The sequence below is a fragment of the Coenobita brevimanus genome, chromosome 67 (assembly GCF_032717465.1).
Source record: "Coenobita brevimanus isolate Jiangsu-jjx chromosome 67, ASM3271746v2, whole genome shotgun sequence".
NCBI lineage: Eukaryota > Metazoa > Arthropoda > Malacostraca > Decapoda > Coenobitidae > Coenobita > Coenobita brevimanus.
This window is the reverse complement of record NC_137020.1, coordinates 19,540,427-19,559,999: the sequence shown is the minus strand read 5'-3', so window position 1 is coordinate 19,559,999 and position 19,573 is coordinate 19,540,427. Positions and strand designations below refer to the sequence as shown.

At 40.9% G+C, this 19,573-nt stretch overlaps 1 protein-coding gene across 1 annotated transcript in view; it reads left to right on the top strand.

Moving 5' to 3' along the window:
- Positions 1-14,516, top strand: part of LOC145405583 (uncharacterized) — a 60,339-nt gene extending 45,823 nt beyond the window's left edge. Inside the window, exons 4-5 of the mRNA XM_080276909.1 lie at positions 12,510-12,743; positions 14,416-14,516. Coding sequence (XP_080133035.1) covers positions 12,510-12,743; positions 14,416-14,516 — 335 coding nt within the window. The remainder of the gene's footprint in view (positions 1-12,509; positions 12,744-14,415) is intronic.
- Positions 14,517-19,573: the final 5,057 nt, after the last annotated feature.

The window sequence follows — 19,573 nt, the reverse complement described above, 5'->3', positions numbered from 1 at the left end:
TGAGTGAGAACATACTCATCAGCTAAAACTGCAGCATCAGACAAATTATCTATCCTTTTCTCATCAAGATATAGGTTTACATCTTTATAAATACACCTTTTGAAATCCTCCAGCAAAATCATCTGCTTAAATTTACCAAAATCAGAATCCACATTCTTAGAATTTAACCACTGCTCTAGCAGATCTTCTTTGATTTTTGCATACTCAACATGGGATTGCTTATCTTGCTTATAAGTTGTCCTAAATTTTACTCTATAAGCTTCAGGAACAAGCTCATAGGCCTTAAGAATCAAGCTCTTAACTACATCATAATTATCAGACCGATCCTGAGGCAAAGATGCATAAGTTACTTGAGCTTTACCGGTGAGAACAGTTTGAAGGAGTACTGGCCAATACTCCTTAGGCCAATTAAAACCTGTAGCTACCCTCTCAAACAACTGAAAATACTTTGTTAAATCAGATTCATTAAAAGGAGGGACAAGTTTAACATTTTTAGCCACATCAAAATCATCAGAGCAAGATGATCCAGTTCCACCTTGTTTCATGCGATACTCATGGTCTGCCTGAATCTGGCAAGCTCAATTTGTGCCTGAGCCCGTACCTCTGCCTCTTGAATACGAGCATTTGCCTCCTTAACATCAGCCTCCTTAGCACGTGCTTGAAATTCAGCTTCCTTCACACGAGCCTCCTGCAGGGCTAGCTGTAACTTAGCTAATTCAATCTGCGTTTGCTCATTTGGAGGAGTTACATTAAACAAGCTTTTATTAATCATGCCAACAATTTGATCTTTAGAATGATGAGAGTGAACTGCAATTCCCAATTGTTGAGCAACAAGCTTAAGTTCATTCTTTGTTCTGTTTTCTATATCACACACTGTTTGCACATTTGACAAAAAATCTTTGGCTTCATCAAGTGTAGAAATAGTAGCCATCATGAATATATCACAGTCACAAAATATCAAACAATATCCTTATGATAATATCCTGGATATCCTGATATGAGGTCGCCAAATTTATGTTACGGAACAGAGAAAGATAACGTACACTTTAAGTGAGAATACGAAGAGTCACTACTGTCCCGTAAAGTTCCAGGTTCAAAACAAAAGAGTTAGGTAAAATTACAAGTTAAAGTTTAATGCACAAACTAACAACAAAACATTCAGAACTCATAAGGATAATGTAATGGCAAATAAACAGGTTAAATATATGGTTAACTGCAATAGCCTCTATTAACACAAAATTAGCAAGAGTAAATTTATCTAAGTCAGCCCTGATAAAATGAGATACCAGATAATACTCAGTGAATGCCAGATAAATTATTACAGATACAAACTATTATCAAAAATGACTGACATAAAGAACCCCACACGAATTACAAAAACTTCACTAGGCCTACAAATTAAACTTATGCTATACAGTACAAGAAAAAAATGCAATAACAGTTATACTCAAATTACACACAGCTGCTAGATGGTTGGAGACTTCTTGAGCACTCACAATAATAATATCTGTACAGGGGAGGACAGAGATGTGAACAAAATGAGGAGCAGATCTAAGTGGCCATGATGCAGAGACTGAGCTCATTATATAGGGGCCAGCAGAGCCTGATACAACTTGTAAGCAGGACGCGCAAATGAAGCGATGGGGACAAACGGTCGACAATCCCGCACTAAATAACAGAAAGGACGACTTACTCTACTATAACGGTAGAAGGGGGGGACTGAGGCAGAACACGCTCGTGATCAAACATGCAGCATACTGTGCGTTAAAATTACACAAAGGATGATGAAATCATAGGCTATGTAACAATACATATATAGGCAGACATATATATACATACTTATACACTATAAACAGATACATATGCATAGTCACATACACAGGTAGATAGATATACAGAAACAATATGCATTATGACATTATCTCTTGATTCAAAATCTTAGCACAAGGACAACACGTGCACATGCACTTGATGTGTACGTGTGTGGACAACACACACACACACACACACACACACACACACACACACACACACACACACACACACACACACACACACACACACACACACACACACACACACACACACACACACACACACACACACACACACACACACACACACACACTGTGGGAAACATTTTCCCCAGAGCAGTTGCGCTCTCTACTTTTATAATAGTCGTCCCTGGTTAGAAGTAGAGGAAAACCAGAAGATGGTTATCACCTGTTCAAGCAGTTTTTATAACCCAGAAATTACGTTCTCTTTAATAATTCTTATTATTGATAAATTAAATGCTACTGTGTTTAACCCTTGTGGACAACTATATTGTAAATACATGTAATTATATGGAAATTTCCACTGAGCTAAACTGCGTCTGCGCGTTAGATGACGTGGCGAGGATGAAAAGGTCCTCATATAAAGCAGATGTGGATTTAAGATATTCACCTAGTTAAAGGGAATATTTGGTTTAACTTTAGTTTAATTAAAACTAAGATTAATTTGTTAGATTCGCTCTGTATATATCATGATGTAATCTAACTATTTAGTACTGTAATTTATTAATAGTTGGCACCTTCGAATCCGATGAGGGAGAAAGAAGCCAGCCGTCGAGCTTACTGTGCTCCTAGACCTCATCGAGTTAGCGTGTACATACACACTCAAGGATGCTTGAAACCCAAGCAACTACAGAAAAGCGGCTCGTCATCATCTGCTGTCCGAACTCTCTAAGTAATCTTTAAGAATTGGCCAGTTCAAGGGGGGATTAGCTAGGAGATAGAAGAGCAATAGTTAGGTGAGTTAAGGTTAAGTTACAGTTCACCTAACCCTATGAGACTTGTTTGAATTTACTTAAGGACAACTTTAGGGACGAGTAACGACCTACGAGTTGTTTATTAGAAAATACGAGAAATTTCTTATATTGTGGTGCTCCGAGTGAGGAGCCCCGATTTGTTTACCAGAACCTTAAAATATTTTTCACACACACACACACACACACACACACACACACACACACACACACACACACACACACACACACACACACACTTTAAAGTTGTTCCCCATAGCTGTCTCGTTTTCTACATTCCTGGCACAATACAGAAAACGAAAGATGGGGCTCTCTTGTGGGCATACATATCGTAGCTGATCGCTTTAATAAACTTGATAACTAAAGAGGCAGCGAGCAATGCTCTTTGAAACCTAAAACTATGATCTTTGGAGCCCAACAAACATATCACAATGCTAAGTGTTAAACTAAAAATTAAAGCGATATTATTTTTGGAACTCTACATCAGAAAGCTGATAAACCATGAAGTTGTGGTGGCACCAGCACTCATTTTTCATAGCCAGAAGCCTCAGTCCCATACCCCAAACAAATCTCCTCCATTTCGCCCTGTCCTCTTCTAACTTGGCTTAAAATTATCATCTCTCCATGCCCAGCCATAAAAACACTGCTGTAACTTTAAGATTCGTTTCACTCCAGACATGAACTGATACCTTAGTGCTTCCGTTGATACGTTCAGAATGACATTTAAACAGGCCAGGCAGTTAATCAAAGGCAAATGAATGTTTCTGGGCTTTATTACTTGTAGGTACAACTGCAAAACACTGACTTGTCTCTCTCACGTTAACCTTGTCATTCACTCACTACTGCTAGTCCACTGTCTGTTCACTGGCTGACTAACTCACTGATTGATTCACTACTCCGTCCATCACTGATTACTCTTTCACTTTCTGACTCACCAACTCCGTTACTGTTCCTTGAAGAAAAACTGAAATGCTGTGCACTTACTCTATCACTCACTGGCTCACTGACAAATCTGTACTGATTTTGCACACAGCCTGAGTCGAACTGACTGATTCGGTGGTTGAACGGTCTTCAAATACTCACCCTCCTTGACTCCACCCACCAGTACAACCCAGAACATTTCAGGACCTTGAAGAGAACTCACATTTTCTGATGAATTAATGCACTTAAACTAAAAATTCACAGTAACAACAGTGGCAAGAACTAGTTCCTACAGTAATATATAAAGAAAACAAAACACATGCCAAAATCTCTGGACTGTTCCTCACGTCTCCAGATACAAACACTAGCCTAAACCTACAACAGAACACTGTTTCTAGAAGGTTCCCCACATCGCCAGATTCAAAACACTACCCTAATCTTACCGGCATCACAACACATTAACAACAGAATGTGAAGCTCATGATGAAGAGGTGATATGTAAAGGATGTGGAACTGTAGTACTGTCTTATTCTAAGCTACATGAAACAAGCATCAAAAGGACAAAACTCTAGATCAAGTTTTAGTGTTAGAATTATGGTCAGTTATACTACCCGGAATAAACTGTTATACTTTAGGGTTCGTTGATACGTCCAGAATTATGCATAGATAGGCCAGAGTGTGCTGAACATTTCTGGGTTTCATTCTTTCCAGGCACAGCTGAGGTACACATGTAAAACACCGTGGCTCTCTCTCTCTCTCTCTCTCTCTCTCTCTCTCTCTCTCTCTCTCTCTCGCTACTATTTGCTCACTGTCTGTTCACTGACTGACTGTATACGACTGACTACTCTGTCCCTTACGTAGTACTCAGTGTCTGGCTCTCTCACCAACTCTGTCATTGACTCTCTCTCGCTGGTTGTCTACCACTTACAGACTGTCTATGCACTGACTCAGTGTCTGACTGGTTCTCATTCACTGCCATTGGCTCACTCTGTCCATTATTCTTTAACTTAAACTGTCTTGAGAGGTGAGACGGTTCCTTTAAATACCTCCCCCCCCCCCCGCAGCTCCACCTACTAGCGCAGCCCAGAGTATTCTAGAGCCAAGGAGAGAACTCTTCTTTTTTTAGGCAACAATGCACGTAAATTAACAATATAAAATAACAATGATGACAAGACCTAATTTCCTAAGGTAAGAAATAAATAAATCAGACATGCCAAAAATCTCCAGAATGTTCCTCGTATCTCGAGATACAAATCACCAACCTAATCCTACAGCACAGCATTTAATTTCTAGCATGTTCCTCATATCTCCAGATATAAACATTAACCTAATAAATGGTGCATCACTTAATTTCTAGAATGTTTCTCAGATCTACAGATATAAACCACTAACCTACTCCTATTGACATAAACTGCCACTCCCTCAAAACTGTGTTGTCCCTGACACAAACACCAAATCCTACCTATATACGAGTATCAGTCAATTAATCATTTCCTGTGACACCCCACGGGATCCATAGGGCCTCGGTGAACTCTCTCCACCAATATTTGTCTCTTGCCATCTCCTTCAGGTCCCACCAACGCTCCTCTCCTGCTTCTTTTTTCAATGTCCTCAACCAGGTTTCCCTCGGCCTACCTCTACCTCTTCTTCCTCTAGCAGTCCACTCTGGCACATCCTGTATTAAACTACCTTCTTTTCTGTATATGTGCCCCAGCCACTTCCAGCGAGACAGTCTCACATATTCATTAACTGGTTCCACTCTCGTAATATCCCTTACTCTTGCATTTGTAACTCTGTCTTGCCACTTTACCCCAAGAATCCTTCTCAGTATTTTATTCTCAAATCCTAATACTTTCTGATCTGTTGCAATTGTACTGTACCATGACTCATGCCCATAAATTAAAATTGGTCTAACCATGGACTTGTAAATTTTCACTTTAGCATGTACCGAAAGCATATTATTATTCCAAACGGATTTCAACATTCCAACAGCTTGCCAAGCCTGTCTAATCCTCTCCTCAATTTCATTGTTTAATGATCCATTAGATGATACAATCGTTCCCAGATATTTAAAGTTTTCTACATTCTTCACCACATGATTCCCAATAACACAATCGATTTGGTTCTCCACGTTCATATTAATAATTTCAGTCTTTCCACAATTTATTACCAATCCCACTTTTTCTCCTTCCTCCACCAATCAAGCACCCTCTGCATCTCGTAAATACTTCCACAAGTCAGTACAATATCATCAGCATAGTCCAAATCCATCAGCTTCTTATTTTCTTTCCAGTTAATTCCTGCATCTGTTCTCCTTACAACCTTTTTCATAACATAATCCATAACCAAAAACAACAATGGCGAAAGAACGCCTCCTTGAATCACTCCTGACCTAACTTGAAATGGATCACTCAAAGAACCACCCACCATTACCTTGCAAAAAGTACCTTCATGCAGGCTTCTAATAATATTTACAAACTTTTCTGGTATACCATAGAATCTCATAATTTTCAACATAGCTCCACGTGAAACACTATCAAACGCCTTTTCAAAATCCACAAAACACATACTAAGTGGCATTTTCATCTCATTAGCTTGTTGCATTAGATGCCTTACAATAAAAATCTGATCATTACAACCTCGACCCTTTCTAAATCCCGCTTGTTCTTCTCTTAAAATGTTATCAATTACTGGCTCTATTCTGTTCAACAAGATTTTGGAGAAGACTTTTGCAACTACAGGTGTCAAAGTTATCCCCCTCCAATTGCTACACACACTTAAATCTCCCTTTTTTGGTATTTTTATAATCACTCCATTTTTCCACTCTTCTGGAATTCCACCATTATCCCAAGCCACATTAAAAAGTTTCAAAAGCGCATTCATCAACTCGTCATTTTCCACCTTAAGCATTTCAGGGAATATTCCATCCTCTCCTGGAGCCTAGAATTCTTTAACTCCTTTATAGATTTTCCTACCTCTTCCAAAGTTATATCCCCTGTTTCTATCTGCAAATCTCTCTCGGCTGGCAAAATGTCCTCTTCGACTGGGATTGGTCTATTTAGAACAGATTCAAAGTGCTCTTTCCACCTTCCTTTTATATCCAAATCTTTAGTCATCAAATTACCATTTCTATCTCGTACAGGTATTTCCTTCCTTCTCTTTTCAGTCCCAGTTAACTCCTTTATTGCCTGATACGCTGCTCTTGTGCTCTGACCGTCATTTTTACTTAATTTAATTTCTGTCTCTGTTGCCTTTTCATCATATAGCCTCCTCTTATCACGTCTAACGAGTCTTTTTACTTCTGAATGTAAACTCCAGTACTTTGCTCGAAGTACTTCAACTACCTGGCCATCAACATGTTGTTCTTCACTTCTTAACTTATCCTCTTTCCTTTTCTGAATTGCATTCCATGTTTCATCTGACATCCACTTTTTCCTTCTCGCTTTTCCCTTTTTCTTAATAGTAACCTTAGCACTCTCATGCAGAACCTCTCTTACCTCTCTCCACATTTGATTCATATCATTGTTTTCAGATTCCATCAAAGTCTGCAGGACTATAGTCTGACAGATCGAAACGTAGGGTTTTGGTGGAGTCACCCCCTCCCTGCACTGTTGCCACGTTTCCGAGCTGACCTCTCCATCAGCGATGACCTTGACACTGTTTCCCTCTTGTGATCTCCGTTTTTCTAATACCCCCTATACCCCTGCCACCAACACCCCCTATACCCCTACCCCCAACAACACCCCCATCAACAACACCCGCTATACCTCCACCACCAACACCTCCTATAAATATAGACCCCCACCATCAACACCTGTATAATAATTAGCCGTTGATAATTGCTATACTTTTATTGAGAGCATACATTCTACCCTATTGCTCAAACTCCCTAATCTTACAATCCCATCTGTCTTAATCCTTCCCACTGCCTTCGTTCCTAAATCCCTTAATTGATCTATTTTTAACCTAAGTGTCCCCACACCTTTTAAACCATTTACCTCTCTGTCACTATTCTCCACCATATGTATCAACTTGTATTATATTGTGTATAGAACTTTCATACTGTATGCTGTACTACTGTATAATGTATAAGAATACCCACTGTTTAGTGGAAATAAAGTTTTATTATTATTATTATTATTATTATTATTATTTTTTCTCTCTCTCTCTCTCTCTCTCTCTCTCTCTCGCTAGATTTTGTTATGTGTCATCCATGGTTTTTTACTTCCATTTTTATGTATGGATTATAATTTTGACTTTATTTCCGCACCACCCTTGAGGTAAAAGTCACGGCGCGTTTTTTTATAGAGGTTTCCCCAATAGGCCTAAATCCTGTAGGGGGTTGGTGACCTCCCACAGCGTACACACAAACACGTGTCGCGTGAGTGCTGCCACCCCAGAGCTGTTTGATATATTTATTTTAATTATGAAAGGATCGCCTCTTCCCACTTTTATCCCTTCAAATTTTCTTGCAATTATACTTGCTAAATTAATTAGCAATGTTAGAAGTGTTGGGGAAGTAAATAATAATTAGAATATTTTTAGAGCAACACTGCCAAATTTTTATGCCACGTTTCTCTATTATCGTATAATATAGTATGCAGAATAGTTTTATTCTTCCTTAATACATGTCAGCACTTTCATTACAGTTATATTAGTATGAGTTATGTTTATGTATCATTCCTACTACACAAACCACAGGCGTTATACATCGTAGGGTTAGGAAACATGGCAATAGTGTAGGGAGGGGGTGTCTCCACCCAAACCCTATGTTACGAGGAGGAACACTATAGAAACCTGTTCCTATATACAGGAAAAACTACCAGACTACCAGGTCATCACCACTGCCTCTGCTGTCTAAGTCCCATGGCATAAAGACTTGGATAACCACGGCTGTCAATGATTCCACCATTATCGTGCTCCCTCCCTTCATCTTCAGTGTGCAGCAGGTCTTCAGCTCCATTCTAGGTGCACCTCCTAGTCCAGGTCTCCTATAGAAGACACATCTTCTCACCCCACCAAAAGCTTCTTCAGCTGCTCCATCTGTGGTTTCTCCAGACACTGGACGCTCCTGGCAAAGTGATTGGGTAGTTCTTCTTGGGGCTTAATGGTATTCCTCTTGCATGCACTGCTTGGTGGCTCCTGATCGACTTCTTTGCACATACCCACAACTATGCTCCAGTTCATCTTACTAGGACAAAGTGAAATGTTGGCTATGACAATGGGTACTACTTCTCCCATAGGGTCAACTGAAGTCTTCCCCACCGTCACTCCCCCTTCCATCAAGCCACGGATCCTGTATTCAGCCAGTTCCAGGGCAGCATTTAGCTTGTCGTGGATCTTGCAGGGCAGCAGCATGTCTGACTCAGGTGGAGATAACTGAAGTCCGTCTGGTCAACACTAGTAGACTTCCTTGCCCCATGGCCCTCAGTGGAACACTCCTTCCCCCTAGCCGCATTTGCATCGAATGGAAGTCAAACAGGTAGCGGCGGGACACCAGCCAGGCAAAACCAGGGGTCCCCAGTGTTGGCAACACACATGGCCAGGGTCCTTCTTTCTGCATCCTGGCATCCACTGGTCCCCCCAAGCCCAGCACAGCACCCTGCGAATCCACACGGCCACTGCAAAGTCTCTGGAAACTGTCAATGACACACCACATTCAGCTGCACCGAAGTCCTCTATGGTCCTGTGTTGATGATCTTGGGCACGGTACCCCCTTTCTGTGCACCTGTCACTGGGACCTAAGGGGTGTGCTGCGTGTGACCCTCAACCTAACACTGTTCACGGACTTCGACCTTGTTGCTCACCTGTATTTCATATCTCACTTTTCCTCCACTATCCAAGAAACCTCTTCTCTCACTTCATTTGCCTGATTGCTTATTCCTTCTACCTCGCTGTATACTACCTCTTGTGGTTGCTTCAGTTTCTTGATCCCATCCTGATGCTCCTCTTGTAGCTGGCAAAGCTCCTGTCTGTGCCCACTTAGCAGTTTCTCTAGTCTCACTTAGTGTTGTGCCTGATCTTCTGATTGTTCTTCTTGATATTTCTTGTGTACTTCTCAATATTCACTTTGTTCTTTTTCCTGTGCTCTCAAAACTGCAAGCATATCTTTTTGTTCCTCATAATATTTCTTTTCATCCTCATGATGTTTCTTTAGTGCTTCTTGCTGTGCTTTCAATATTGCGAGTATATCTACCAGAGATATGTCTGCCGGTTTGGCAGCGTGTCCATGCATCTCCATATCCCAAGACGTATCCCTACTCCTGACACCAACTGTTACATCATAGGGTGAACTGATACGTCGAGAACGAAGTGTAGACAGGCCTGGGTGTTAATCAAAAGCCGCTGAACACTTTTGGGTTTTATTGCTTCCAGACACAGCTGAGGTACATTTGGAAAACACCATGGCTTCTCTGTCCTTGTTCATTGTCCGTTTACTGACTGACTGACTGTCACTCACTGACTGTTTGACTAACTCTCACTGTCCAACTCTCACTTACTAACTCTTTCACTAGCTCTGTCACTGTCCATGTGCCACTGACTGACTGTTCACTGACTCACTGCCTGAATGGCTCTCACTCACTACCACTGCTCCATCGACTCGTTGCTGTGCACAAAACTCACTCTGTCCATTACTCTCTGGCCAACTAAAATTATCTCGAGAGGCGGAACAGTCTTTTTAAATACTCCCCCCCCCCCCCGATTCCACCTACTAGTGCAGCCAAAAACATTCAAGAGTCTAGGAGATAATTCCCTTTTTTTCCGCGTAATAATGCACACAAAAGTAACAGTAGACAATAATCATGATGACTAGAACCAATTTCTAAGGTAAGAAAGAAAGAAAATAAATAGGCATGCCGAAATCTCCAGAATATTCCTCTCACCTCCAGATACAAACCAACAACCTAATCCTACAGCACAACACTTAATTTCTAGAATGTTCCTTGCATCTCCAGATATAAACCACTAACCTAACCCAACCGGCATAACAATATATTACAGCTACTGATGAATTTAGGGTTCTGAAGACTTGGATGATACATGAACGATTGTCTGGTATTGTTCATCAGGCTTGTTCTTGATAGTTCTCCCCACAGTGTATATACTCTAAACAGTGAGTTCATTTCTTGACTAAAATAGCCTTGCTCTGCGCATGTCATCTGTGATTGGTCGCCGTGAGTGGTGACGTAGGTATGGTAGAAGGGTGCAGCCTGGTTCGCGCACTAGGCCTACCTGGGGTACATACTGTAGTACAGTGGTTATTCTTTTCTATGTACTTCTCGGGGAAACACGGAAAACATGGCGTGGTGCAGTGTATTTGGATGTACAGGTAAAGCACCTGAGGGTGGCTTTTTGAAGTATTCTAGTTTCCCTAAAGATAAAAACACCAGACTTCAGTGGATTCGCAGGTATGGAAGGAAAGACAAGGTGTCCGCTCATGGCCGAGTGTGTGAGAGACATTTTAGTCAACACCAATATGCTCGAGACGTAAAAAGTGAACTTCTAAAAAGACCATCATCAAGAAATTTTAGAAGATTAAAGCCTGATGCCATCCTGATCTTCATCTACCTGGAAAACAAGGTAAGCAGTGCCAAAGCTTATAAGGAAACGATTATTTTCTGGTGATTACTCTTACATTACTCATTCTGCTAGATATATTTGTTGGTTTGGCGACATGACTGTTGTTCTGATTACCAATATTTCAGTCCAATCCTATGCGATACTTAATTTTTGAGCCAATACACTGGAAAATGAAGAGTAGTTACGAGTCCTATTGTAAGTTACTGATATCTGTGCTTGTATATATTTATGCATGTGGCACTTAAATATTCTCTTCTGTGTTCTTTCAATACTCTTAAAACCGGCATAGCTTGCACAGATAATGTACAGCAGAACATAATTAGCTGTATACTGAAATAAACTAATAAGATGAGACGCCAGTGAGCTTTTCTTGAGCTCGTGAATTTCATAGTCCGACCACCCCAACCACGCTGCTGCTATCACAAAGTAGACAGTATACTTGTATTATTTCAATGATTTTAATATTGGCAAAACTTGCATACATATTGTACAGCAGAATATTAACCAACTGTATACAAAAATAAACTACAGTAATGAAGATGAGGCGCTACTCGACCTCTACCTACGTGTGCTCGTGAAGACAGCCCAGTAAAATATGTCGCTCAACGACCCCTACCAACTCTATTACACTCACAAAGTAAAAATATTCTTATGTGTTATTTCAATAATCTTAATATTGCCATAGCTTGCACAGTATAATACTAACCAGCTGCATACAAAAATAAACTAATAAAAATGATACACGCATCCGGCCAACCGCCACCTCAACGTCGTGACTTTAGCACCGTGGGTTGGAGGAGGAGTCTATCCCGGGTAGGCGGGGAAACTGCGCATGAAGTCACTGTCTTTTTTTTTAGTATATACACTGGGGTTCTCCTAGTTTCGTGTTTTCTATTTCTATAATTCTGGATCCTACCCCACTCCATACTTAAGTGAGGAAAGGTTATGATGGCATAATCATTATAGCCTTAATCTGGGTTACCTGCCTCACTCCTATAAAAGTTACTCATCTTTCTGTCCTACCTCAAAGTTTCTGTACCGGACCTAGCGCGACCTGACGTCTTTAAAGGTTGCACATGACAGGTACCTACTCTGAGTAGACCTTTCCACCACCAACCTAACTTGCCTTGATCTGACCTGATACGACGCATCCTTATGCATAGTGTACCTGCCCTGCCTGACTTAACTTATCCCTCCCCAGGTGTGGTGTATCGGGCATGGAGCACTGATGAGGACCTTGGGCTGACATGCCCCCTGGGTCCCGGTGAGTCAACTCGTTGTCCCTGCGCCTCCGTCACCTATCAGCTGTTTGCACCACTGGGGGACACACACTTCCACCTGGACCCCGTGTCTGGCATCCTGTCCAGGCCACCATCACCCACACTTCCTAAATTACACCCGGGAGCCACCTATACCTACAAACTTACGGTACACGGTGAGTATTGTAAATATTATTAACCCTTAGCAAGCTATACCCTATCATGGAATCTCGCACTCCCCACCCACCCTTACTAAACTACTATCTATCTGTATACCTAGGCTGCTTCCCCCAAAGAAAGTGAGGTAGCCGAGACAGGACGACACACTCCCAATTTACTCATTCTCACACTCACATTTATTTGTATCTTAATTACTGAAGCTTATGGTACAGGATGGGTCTGGTACTAACAGTTGTATAATCAATTCCTTTGTTATCCCTACATCCTATCCCCACCTTCTCAACAACTGGGAACAAAATACACATACAAGCTTATGGTATGAGATGTGTATTAACATCTGTATTATCAACCCCTTCAAATCGATGACGTATTTCTTAGTCTGTTCCTTCTGTTTCCAGACACATTTTTTCACAGTAGGATAGACCCTTAAAACTGAAAACGTCAAACATAGCATTCCTTAACCACATGAGTACTTAGGTATTGTTCTAACACAATTAAATCTTCTGGAGATAGGAAAAAGGTAGGTGGTGGCGACCATCATCCACTCACTTGATGCAGCGCTGCCTACTTCTTCCTTAGCCTTTATCATTCTTTTTCTGTGCCTGCCCTCCTCTCTTCCTATTTCTCCCATCTTTCCTGTCACTTCTTACTGCTTTTCTTTCCTTTACAAGTGGCTTTACATTGAGTGATAAGTCAAATGGTTTCCTGTAAGCCAAGAAACCATTTACAACGCTGGGTGGTAACCATATAACCAAACCATACAGCCTCCCTACGTGTCAGCAAGTGGGTTGGTGGAGGGTTAGTGCCCCTCCCCGTAAAACAAACTCAAAGTCAAATGGCCAACCCTTACGGGATTGTGGCGTCTGGGAATAGATAGATAGATAGATAGATAGATAGATAGATAGACAGACATCACCATACTGGGGTAGTTAAAATTTTCAGAACATAAGCATTATTAACGTGTTATTTATTTGCTGCTTCTTTAGTATGTCTTGTCCTTCTAGTATATTAATTCCTTTCGGCAGGAGTTGCCTATAGTCGCGGCGCGCGACTCTGAAGTTGTTATTATCGTGCCCTGGCAACCTACCATTCAAAAGTGCGTTTGATTTCGTGTATAATATGAGACGCATGTGATTCGTGTATATGTTCGTATATTATAATATTCGTGTATAATATATTCGTGCATAATAATATGATTCGTGTATAATATGATACGAAATCAGACTCAATTTTGAACGGTAGGTTGTCAGGGTACGATAATGACAACCTCAGAGTCGTGCGCCGCGACTAGTACAGGCCACACAAGTAATTTTTTTTCAACTTCTTGATATTCTCTCTCTCTCTCTCTCTCTCTCTCTCTCTCTCTCTCTCTCTCTCTCTCTCTCTCTCTCTCTCTCTTTCTCTCTCCAATCCATTTCCTTCCATCTTCTTTCTCTTCCTTCAGTCCTTCTTTCTCTTCCTCTTCCACTCCTCTCCACGTCACTGCCATCCCATTTCTTCCATAATGTAACCCAGCCAAACCTAATATGATGTTATAAACGAAATGTGACCCAGCAAAACAGGCCCTAACTTATCGCTATGTATCCAAAACTAAACTGACTAACCCAACGTAACCTAACCTAACCTAACCTAACCAAACCCAACCTAACCTCACTCTCAGTCCCGCAGGTAGGCCGGGCCCAGGTCAGGTGATGGAGCTTCAGTATGATGTGCTGGACCTGAGGATTTACGTCAGCGTGGATTATGTCAAGAAAATACCCTGGACGTAGTGACCTGTGACCTGATGTGACCTGACCGCAAGTATGGCGGGGTTACGGTGAGTAGGGAAGGATTGGAGAGGATGTTAAGGAATGTGAAGGGAGATTTAAAGGGATGTCAAGCATGATTTTAAGGGATATTAAGGGACATCAATGGAATTTTTGGGATATTTAAGGGGTGATGAGTGGGATTTTAAGAGGCATTTTAAAGGAGAGTAATTGACATTTTGAGGGATATTAAAGGACATTTTTAGGGATTTCGTGCAATACTCAAGAGCTTCTAGGGGATATTAAAGGGCATGTTAAGAGACGTTAAACAGGTTTTTAAGGAATAGTAGATGTTTAAAGGATACTAAGGGATCTTAATAAATGTTAAGGGGGGTTTTAAGAAATATTTGAGGATTTTGTAATATTAATTCGATTTTAAGGAATATGAAGGGGAACTTTAAGGAATATTAAGGGGGGAATTTTAAGAGATATTAAGGAGGAATATAAGGCATATAAGGGTAATTTTATGGAATTTTATGAAGAATTTAAAGATATTATATGATAAATTTTTAACGGATATTCAGTGGGGCCTTTAGGGATATTGAGGGAGATTTTAAGGGATACTGAGAGGGATTTTTTGGGACAGTTAGGGAGATTTTCAGGGATAATTAAGTGGATTTTAAAGGATATTAAGAGAATTTGGGGGATAGTATATGCGATTTTAAGGGGTATTAAGAGGGATGTTAAGGGATATTAAGGAGAACTTTAAGGGGTATTTTAAGGGGAATATAAGTGAAACTTCAGGAAAACTTTTGTGATTGAGGATGATAAGTATATTTACCTAACCAGAGCAACAGATTCATCAAGTATAGCTGCGAGAAACTCGTAAAAGTAAATAATGTATGTTAAAATTGTTCAATACACCATCAGGGGCTGCAGAGGGATGCCTTCACGTGGTGGCATTGATATGGCCGGGTGGGGGAGCTGTCCGGTTATATAAATATCACTATCACCTCCCAGTCTCCCAAAAAGGATGATGGTGGTCTATGGAAGTGGGTCAGCTTCAACCTGCAGTTCACCAGGTTCACGATCCGATGAGCCTAGGGTTGGAGCAACAACAACAGCAGCAACAACAACAACAACAACAATTACAACAAAACAAAAACAAATAAATAATAATAATAACATTCATCATCGTCATCAACGAAGAAATGGGCAAGAAATCAATGATAAACTTAGCTATCGTACATCCATGTCAGTTATGTGACTGTATACCTCAAATATTCAGACATTGTTCTTTACACAAAATTTATACCAAATAATGGAAAATAAGAATACCAGTATTTAAAGAGGCTATTGTGTATCTACACAGTTCCTAACGTCATAACATCACGTTTAATTTTTTGCGCCGAGGACAGTGACTTCACCTCATAGCTAGCGATAACATCGCTTCTTAGCTAGTAATGACGTCACCATCGCATCATATACGCACTTTTTTTTTTTTTTTTTTTTGGACACTTTATTTTCATTGCATTTTCTTAAAACAAGATACAACATACAGGAGAATAAGGTGCAATATACAAAACAAATCGCTAAAGAAGAGGTATCATGAACCCTCTTGTGTCACATTGTAGCCCCAAGTTCAATGCATCTCATCCCAGCGTCCATGAAACCAGCTGTGAAAGAGAGGCAGGAGAGGCGAAAGGATTTTTGTAGATGACTGTACACAAGATATACAGTGGTGCATGGAAGGCAACTGTGGCAAAAGTCAGACAAGAAACTTTACAATGGTTCAGTAAACAAGCTGCTATGTTTTGTGGCAGCTACAGACAGATAGACAGATGGATGGATATAGATAGATAAAGATAGATAGGCAGATGAACAGATAGATGGATACAGATAGATTAACAGATAGATAGATGGATATATAAACAGATAGACAGATAGACTGAATCAGATAGATAAACAGATAGATAGATGAAGCTATTCTTTTTGCTCTGGGGTCTTTCCCAACAGTCTCTTCTTTCTCCTTTGTTAGGTTCTCTTAGTGAGTTCACTTCCGTACACGCCTAGACTCACTCTCATCTCCTGGTCACCCAGATTCAGGAGTGGCTGTTCCATCTATCTGTTCGGAAAAAGTTAGTTCGCCTCTATTGGGTCACTAGTCACTTTGGTATTACTGGAAATGAACAAACTGACTCACCAGCACATTCTTCAACTCTCTTCTCTATGTCCTCCCTCCGTCCCATTCCTGATGTCAGTTGTTTTTCCTGTTCTAACCCGTCTCCTCCATGAATATTGGCATTCCTCATGGGACCTATAGGTTAACAGCAAACTTCACAGTAATAAACCCTCAGTTCTTCCGTGTCACACCTTGGTCCACCTCAGTCGTCGATGGAAGATTATCTTTGCTCGTCTTCGCTTGGGCCATATCCGCCTCATTCATGATCATTTAATGAGCCGTGATCCTCAGACACTCTGTTTACACTGTAACTGCCCCATGACAATCCGTCATTCTTTTCTTGATTGCTCAACTGCACTTCACCACTGTCTGTCAGCTTACCTCTTCCTCTCCTCACTATGACGGTCCCCATTGCTTTCTCATTTCCTAGGTGTCTCCCACTATTTATATTTCCACTATTAGGATATCATTTTCTATCGGCTCTCCAAATCCTGCATTTAATTGAATTATTCCCCCCACTCCCTTCTACCTTAGTGGCATACAGCCATATTATGGCATGGCGCTAGTTCTCCATTATTCCTTCCTTCCTTCCCTCTGACTTAATCCTTCCACACATAATTTTGCCTTGAATAAGTATTTCCCCCCTCGATACATTCTTCCCCACATTATTCTCCTAGATATTTTCACCCTCTAGTTAGTCCTGCCTCCTTCTGTCTTGACTGGTATGAAAGGGCTTTTGTCGAATATCTATCTATCTATCTATCTATTTATCTATCTATCTATCTATATATATATAATTAATTGCTGATAACACCACACCATTCTCATCAACAACTTCTTATTGAACAGGTACGGTAATATTGTCATAGGTAAGAAAATATTCGGTATATATTTGTACGTGAAAGATGATTACAGTTGCCTTCAGCAATGCTTGTGTCACACTGGCCTGTGCTTTGTGTCAACATATTCTGACCATCTTGCTCACCTGCAGTTCAGGAAGAGGCGCTCCTGAGGTTCTTTGCTGGATTGTCTGACACGCTTCTAGGGTGATTGATTATGTTCCTCTTGAAACAGGGCAAGGGACATTATAGACCAGTATTGATTGCCATTTTTATTTTTATTCTTATTTTTACAATTCAGTTTGTAATAGGTTTTATGATACCACTCGAATTAGAAGGAAAAGGCAATACACAGATGGTGAAAAATATGCGGAAGGGAATATAACCAGGTGGGGATCTGTCCAGGTACGAATATATTCGAGGGAAATCTGTCTAGATGAGAATATATGCTGGGGGGAATATGTCTAAGTGAGAATATATCCAGGGGGAATATGTCTAAGTGAGAATATATCCAGAGGGAATATGTCCAAGTGAGAATATATCCAGGGGAAATAAGTCCAAGTGAGAATATATCCAGGGGAAATATGTCCAAGTGAGAATATATCCAGGGGAAATATGTCCAAGTGAGAATATATCCAGGGGGAGCATGTCTAAGTGAGAATATATCCAGGGGGAGTATGTCTAAGTGAGAATATATCCAGAAGGAATATGTTCAGGGAGAATATATCCAGGGGGAATATGTCCAGGTGAGAATATACCCGGGGAAATATGTCTAAGTGAGAATATATCCAGGGGGAATCCAGGTGAAAATATATCCAGAGGGAATGTCCAGTTGAGAATATATGCAGGGGGAATATATTCAGGGAGAATATATCCAGAGGGAATATGTCCAGGGAGGAATACATCCAGGGGGAATATATCCAGAGGGAAATATATCCAGAGGGAAATATATCCAGGGGGAATATATCCAGGGGGAATATGTTCGTTGTGATAAGTGGGGACACTCACCATCCACTCACTCGATGTAGTGCTGCTGTCGGGTGTCTGCCGTTTCCCCCCCTCCTTCTTCCATCCTCTTCTGTCTTCCTTCATTCTTTCCTCCTCCTCCTGCCTACGGGTGACTTTACACTACCTCTTCTGTCTTTCTTTCCTTCATTCTTTCCACTTCCATCTTTCTATGAGTGACTCTACACTGAGTGACAAGCCAAATGGTTTCTTGTACACCAGAAAACCATTTACTGCGCTGGGTGGTAACCATATAACCAAATTTTGGTGTCTGGAGGTTTAGTGAATAATTACGGAGCTCCAGTCGGATTGAGCCGACTGGATATATTGCAATGGGTGGTTGGGGTTTATTGCTCAGGTAATGCCACTCAGGGATGAGTGAGGCTGGTCACTCTCATCTTAAATGTCAGGACCAACTTGCTTAGCCCAGGGCTCGTACACTCCTCAAGGGGCACCATAGGATTGGATGATGGATGCATGGATGGAATATGTCCGGGGAGGAATATATCCAGGGGGAATATATTCAGAGGAAATATATCCAGGGGGAATATATCCAGAGGAAATATATCCAGAGGAAATATATCCAGGGGGAATATATCCAGAGGAAATATATCCAGGGGGAATATATCCAGAGGAAATATATCCAGAGGAAATATATCCAGGGGGAATATATCCAGAGGAAATATATCCAGGGGGAATATATCCAGAGGAAATATATCCAGGGGGAATATATCCAGAGGAAATATATCCAGGGGGAATATATCCAGGGGGAATATATCCAGAGGGAATATATCCAGGGGGAATATATCCAGGGGGAATATATCCAGAGGTAATATATCCAGGGGGAATATATCCAGAGGGAATATATCCAGAGGGAATATATCCAGGGGGAATATATCCAGAGGTAATATATCCAGGGGAATATATCCAGGGGAATATATCCCGGGGAATATATCCAGGGGAATATATCCAGGGGAATATATCCAGGGGGAATATATCCAGAGGTAATATATCCAGGGGAATATATCCAGAGGTAATATATCCAGGGGGAATAT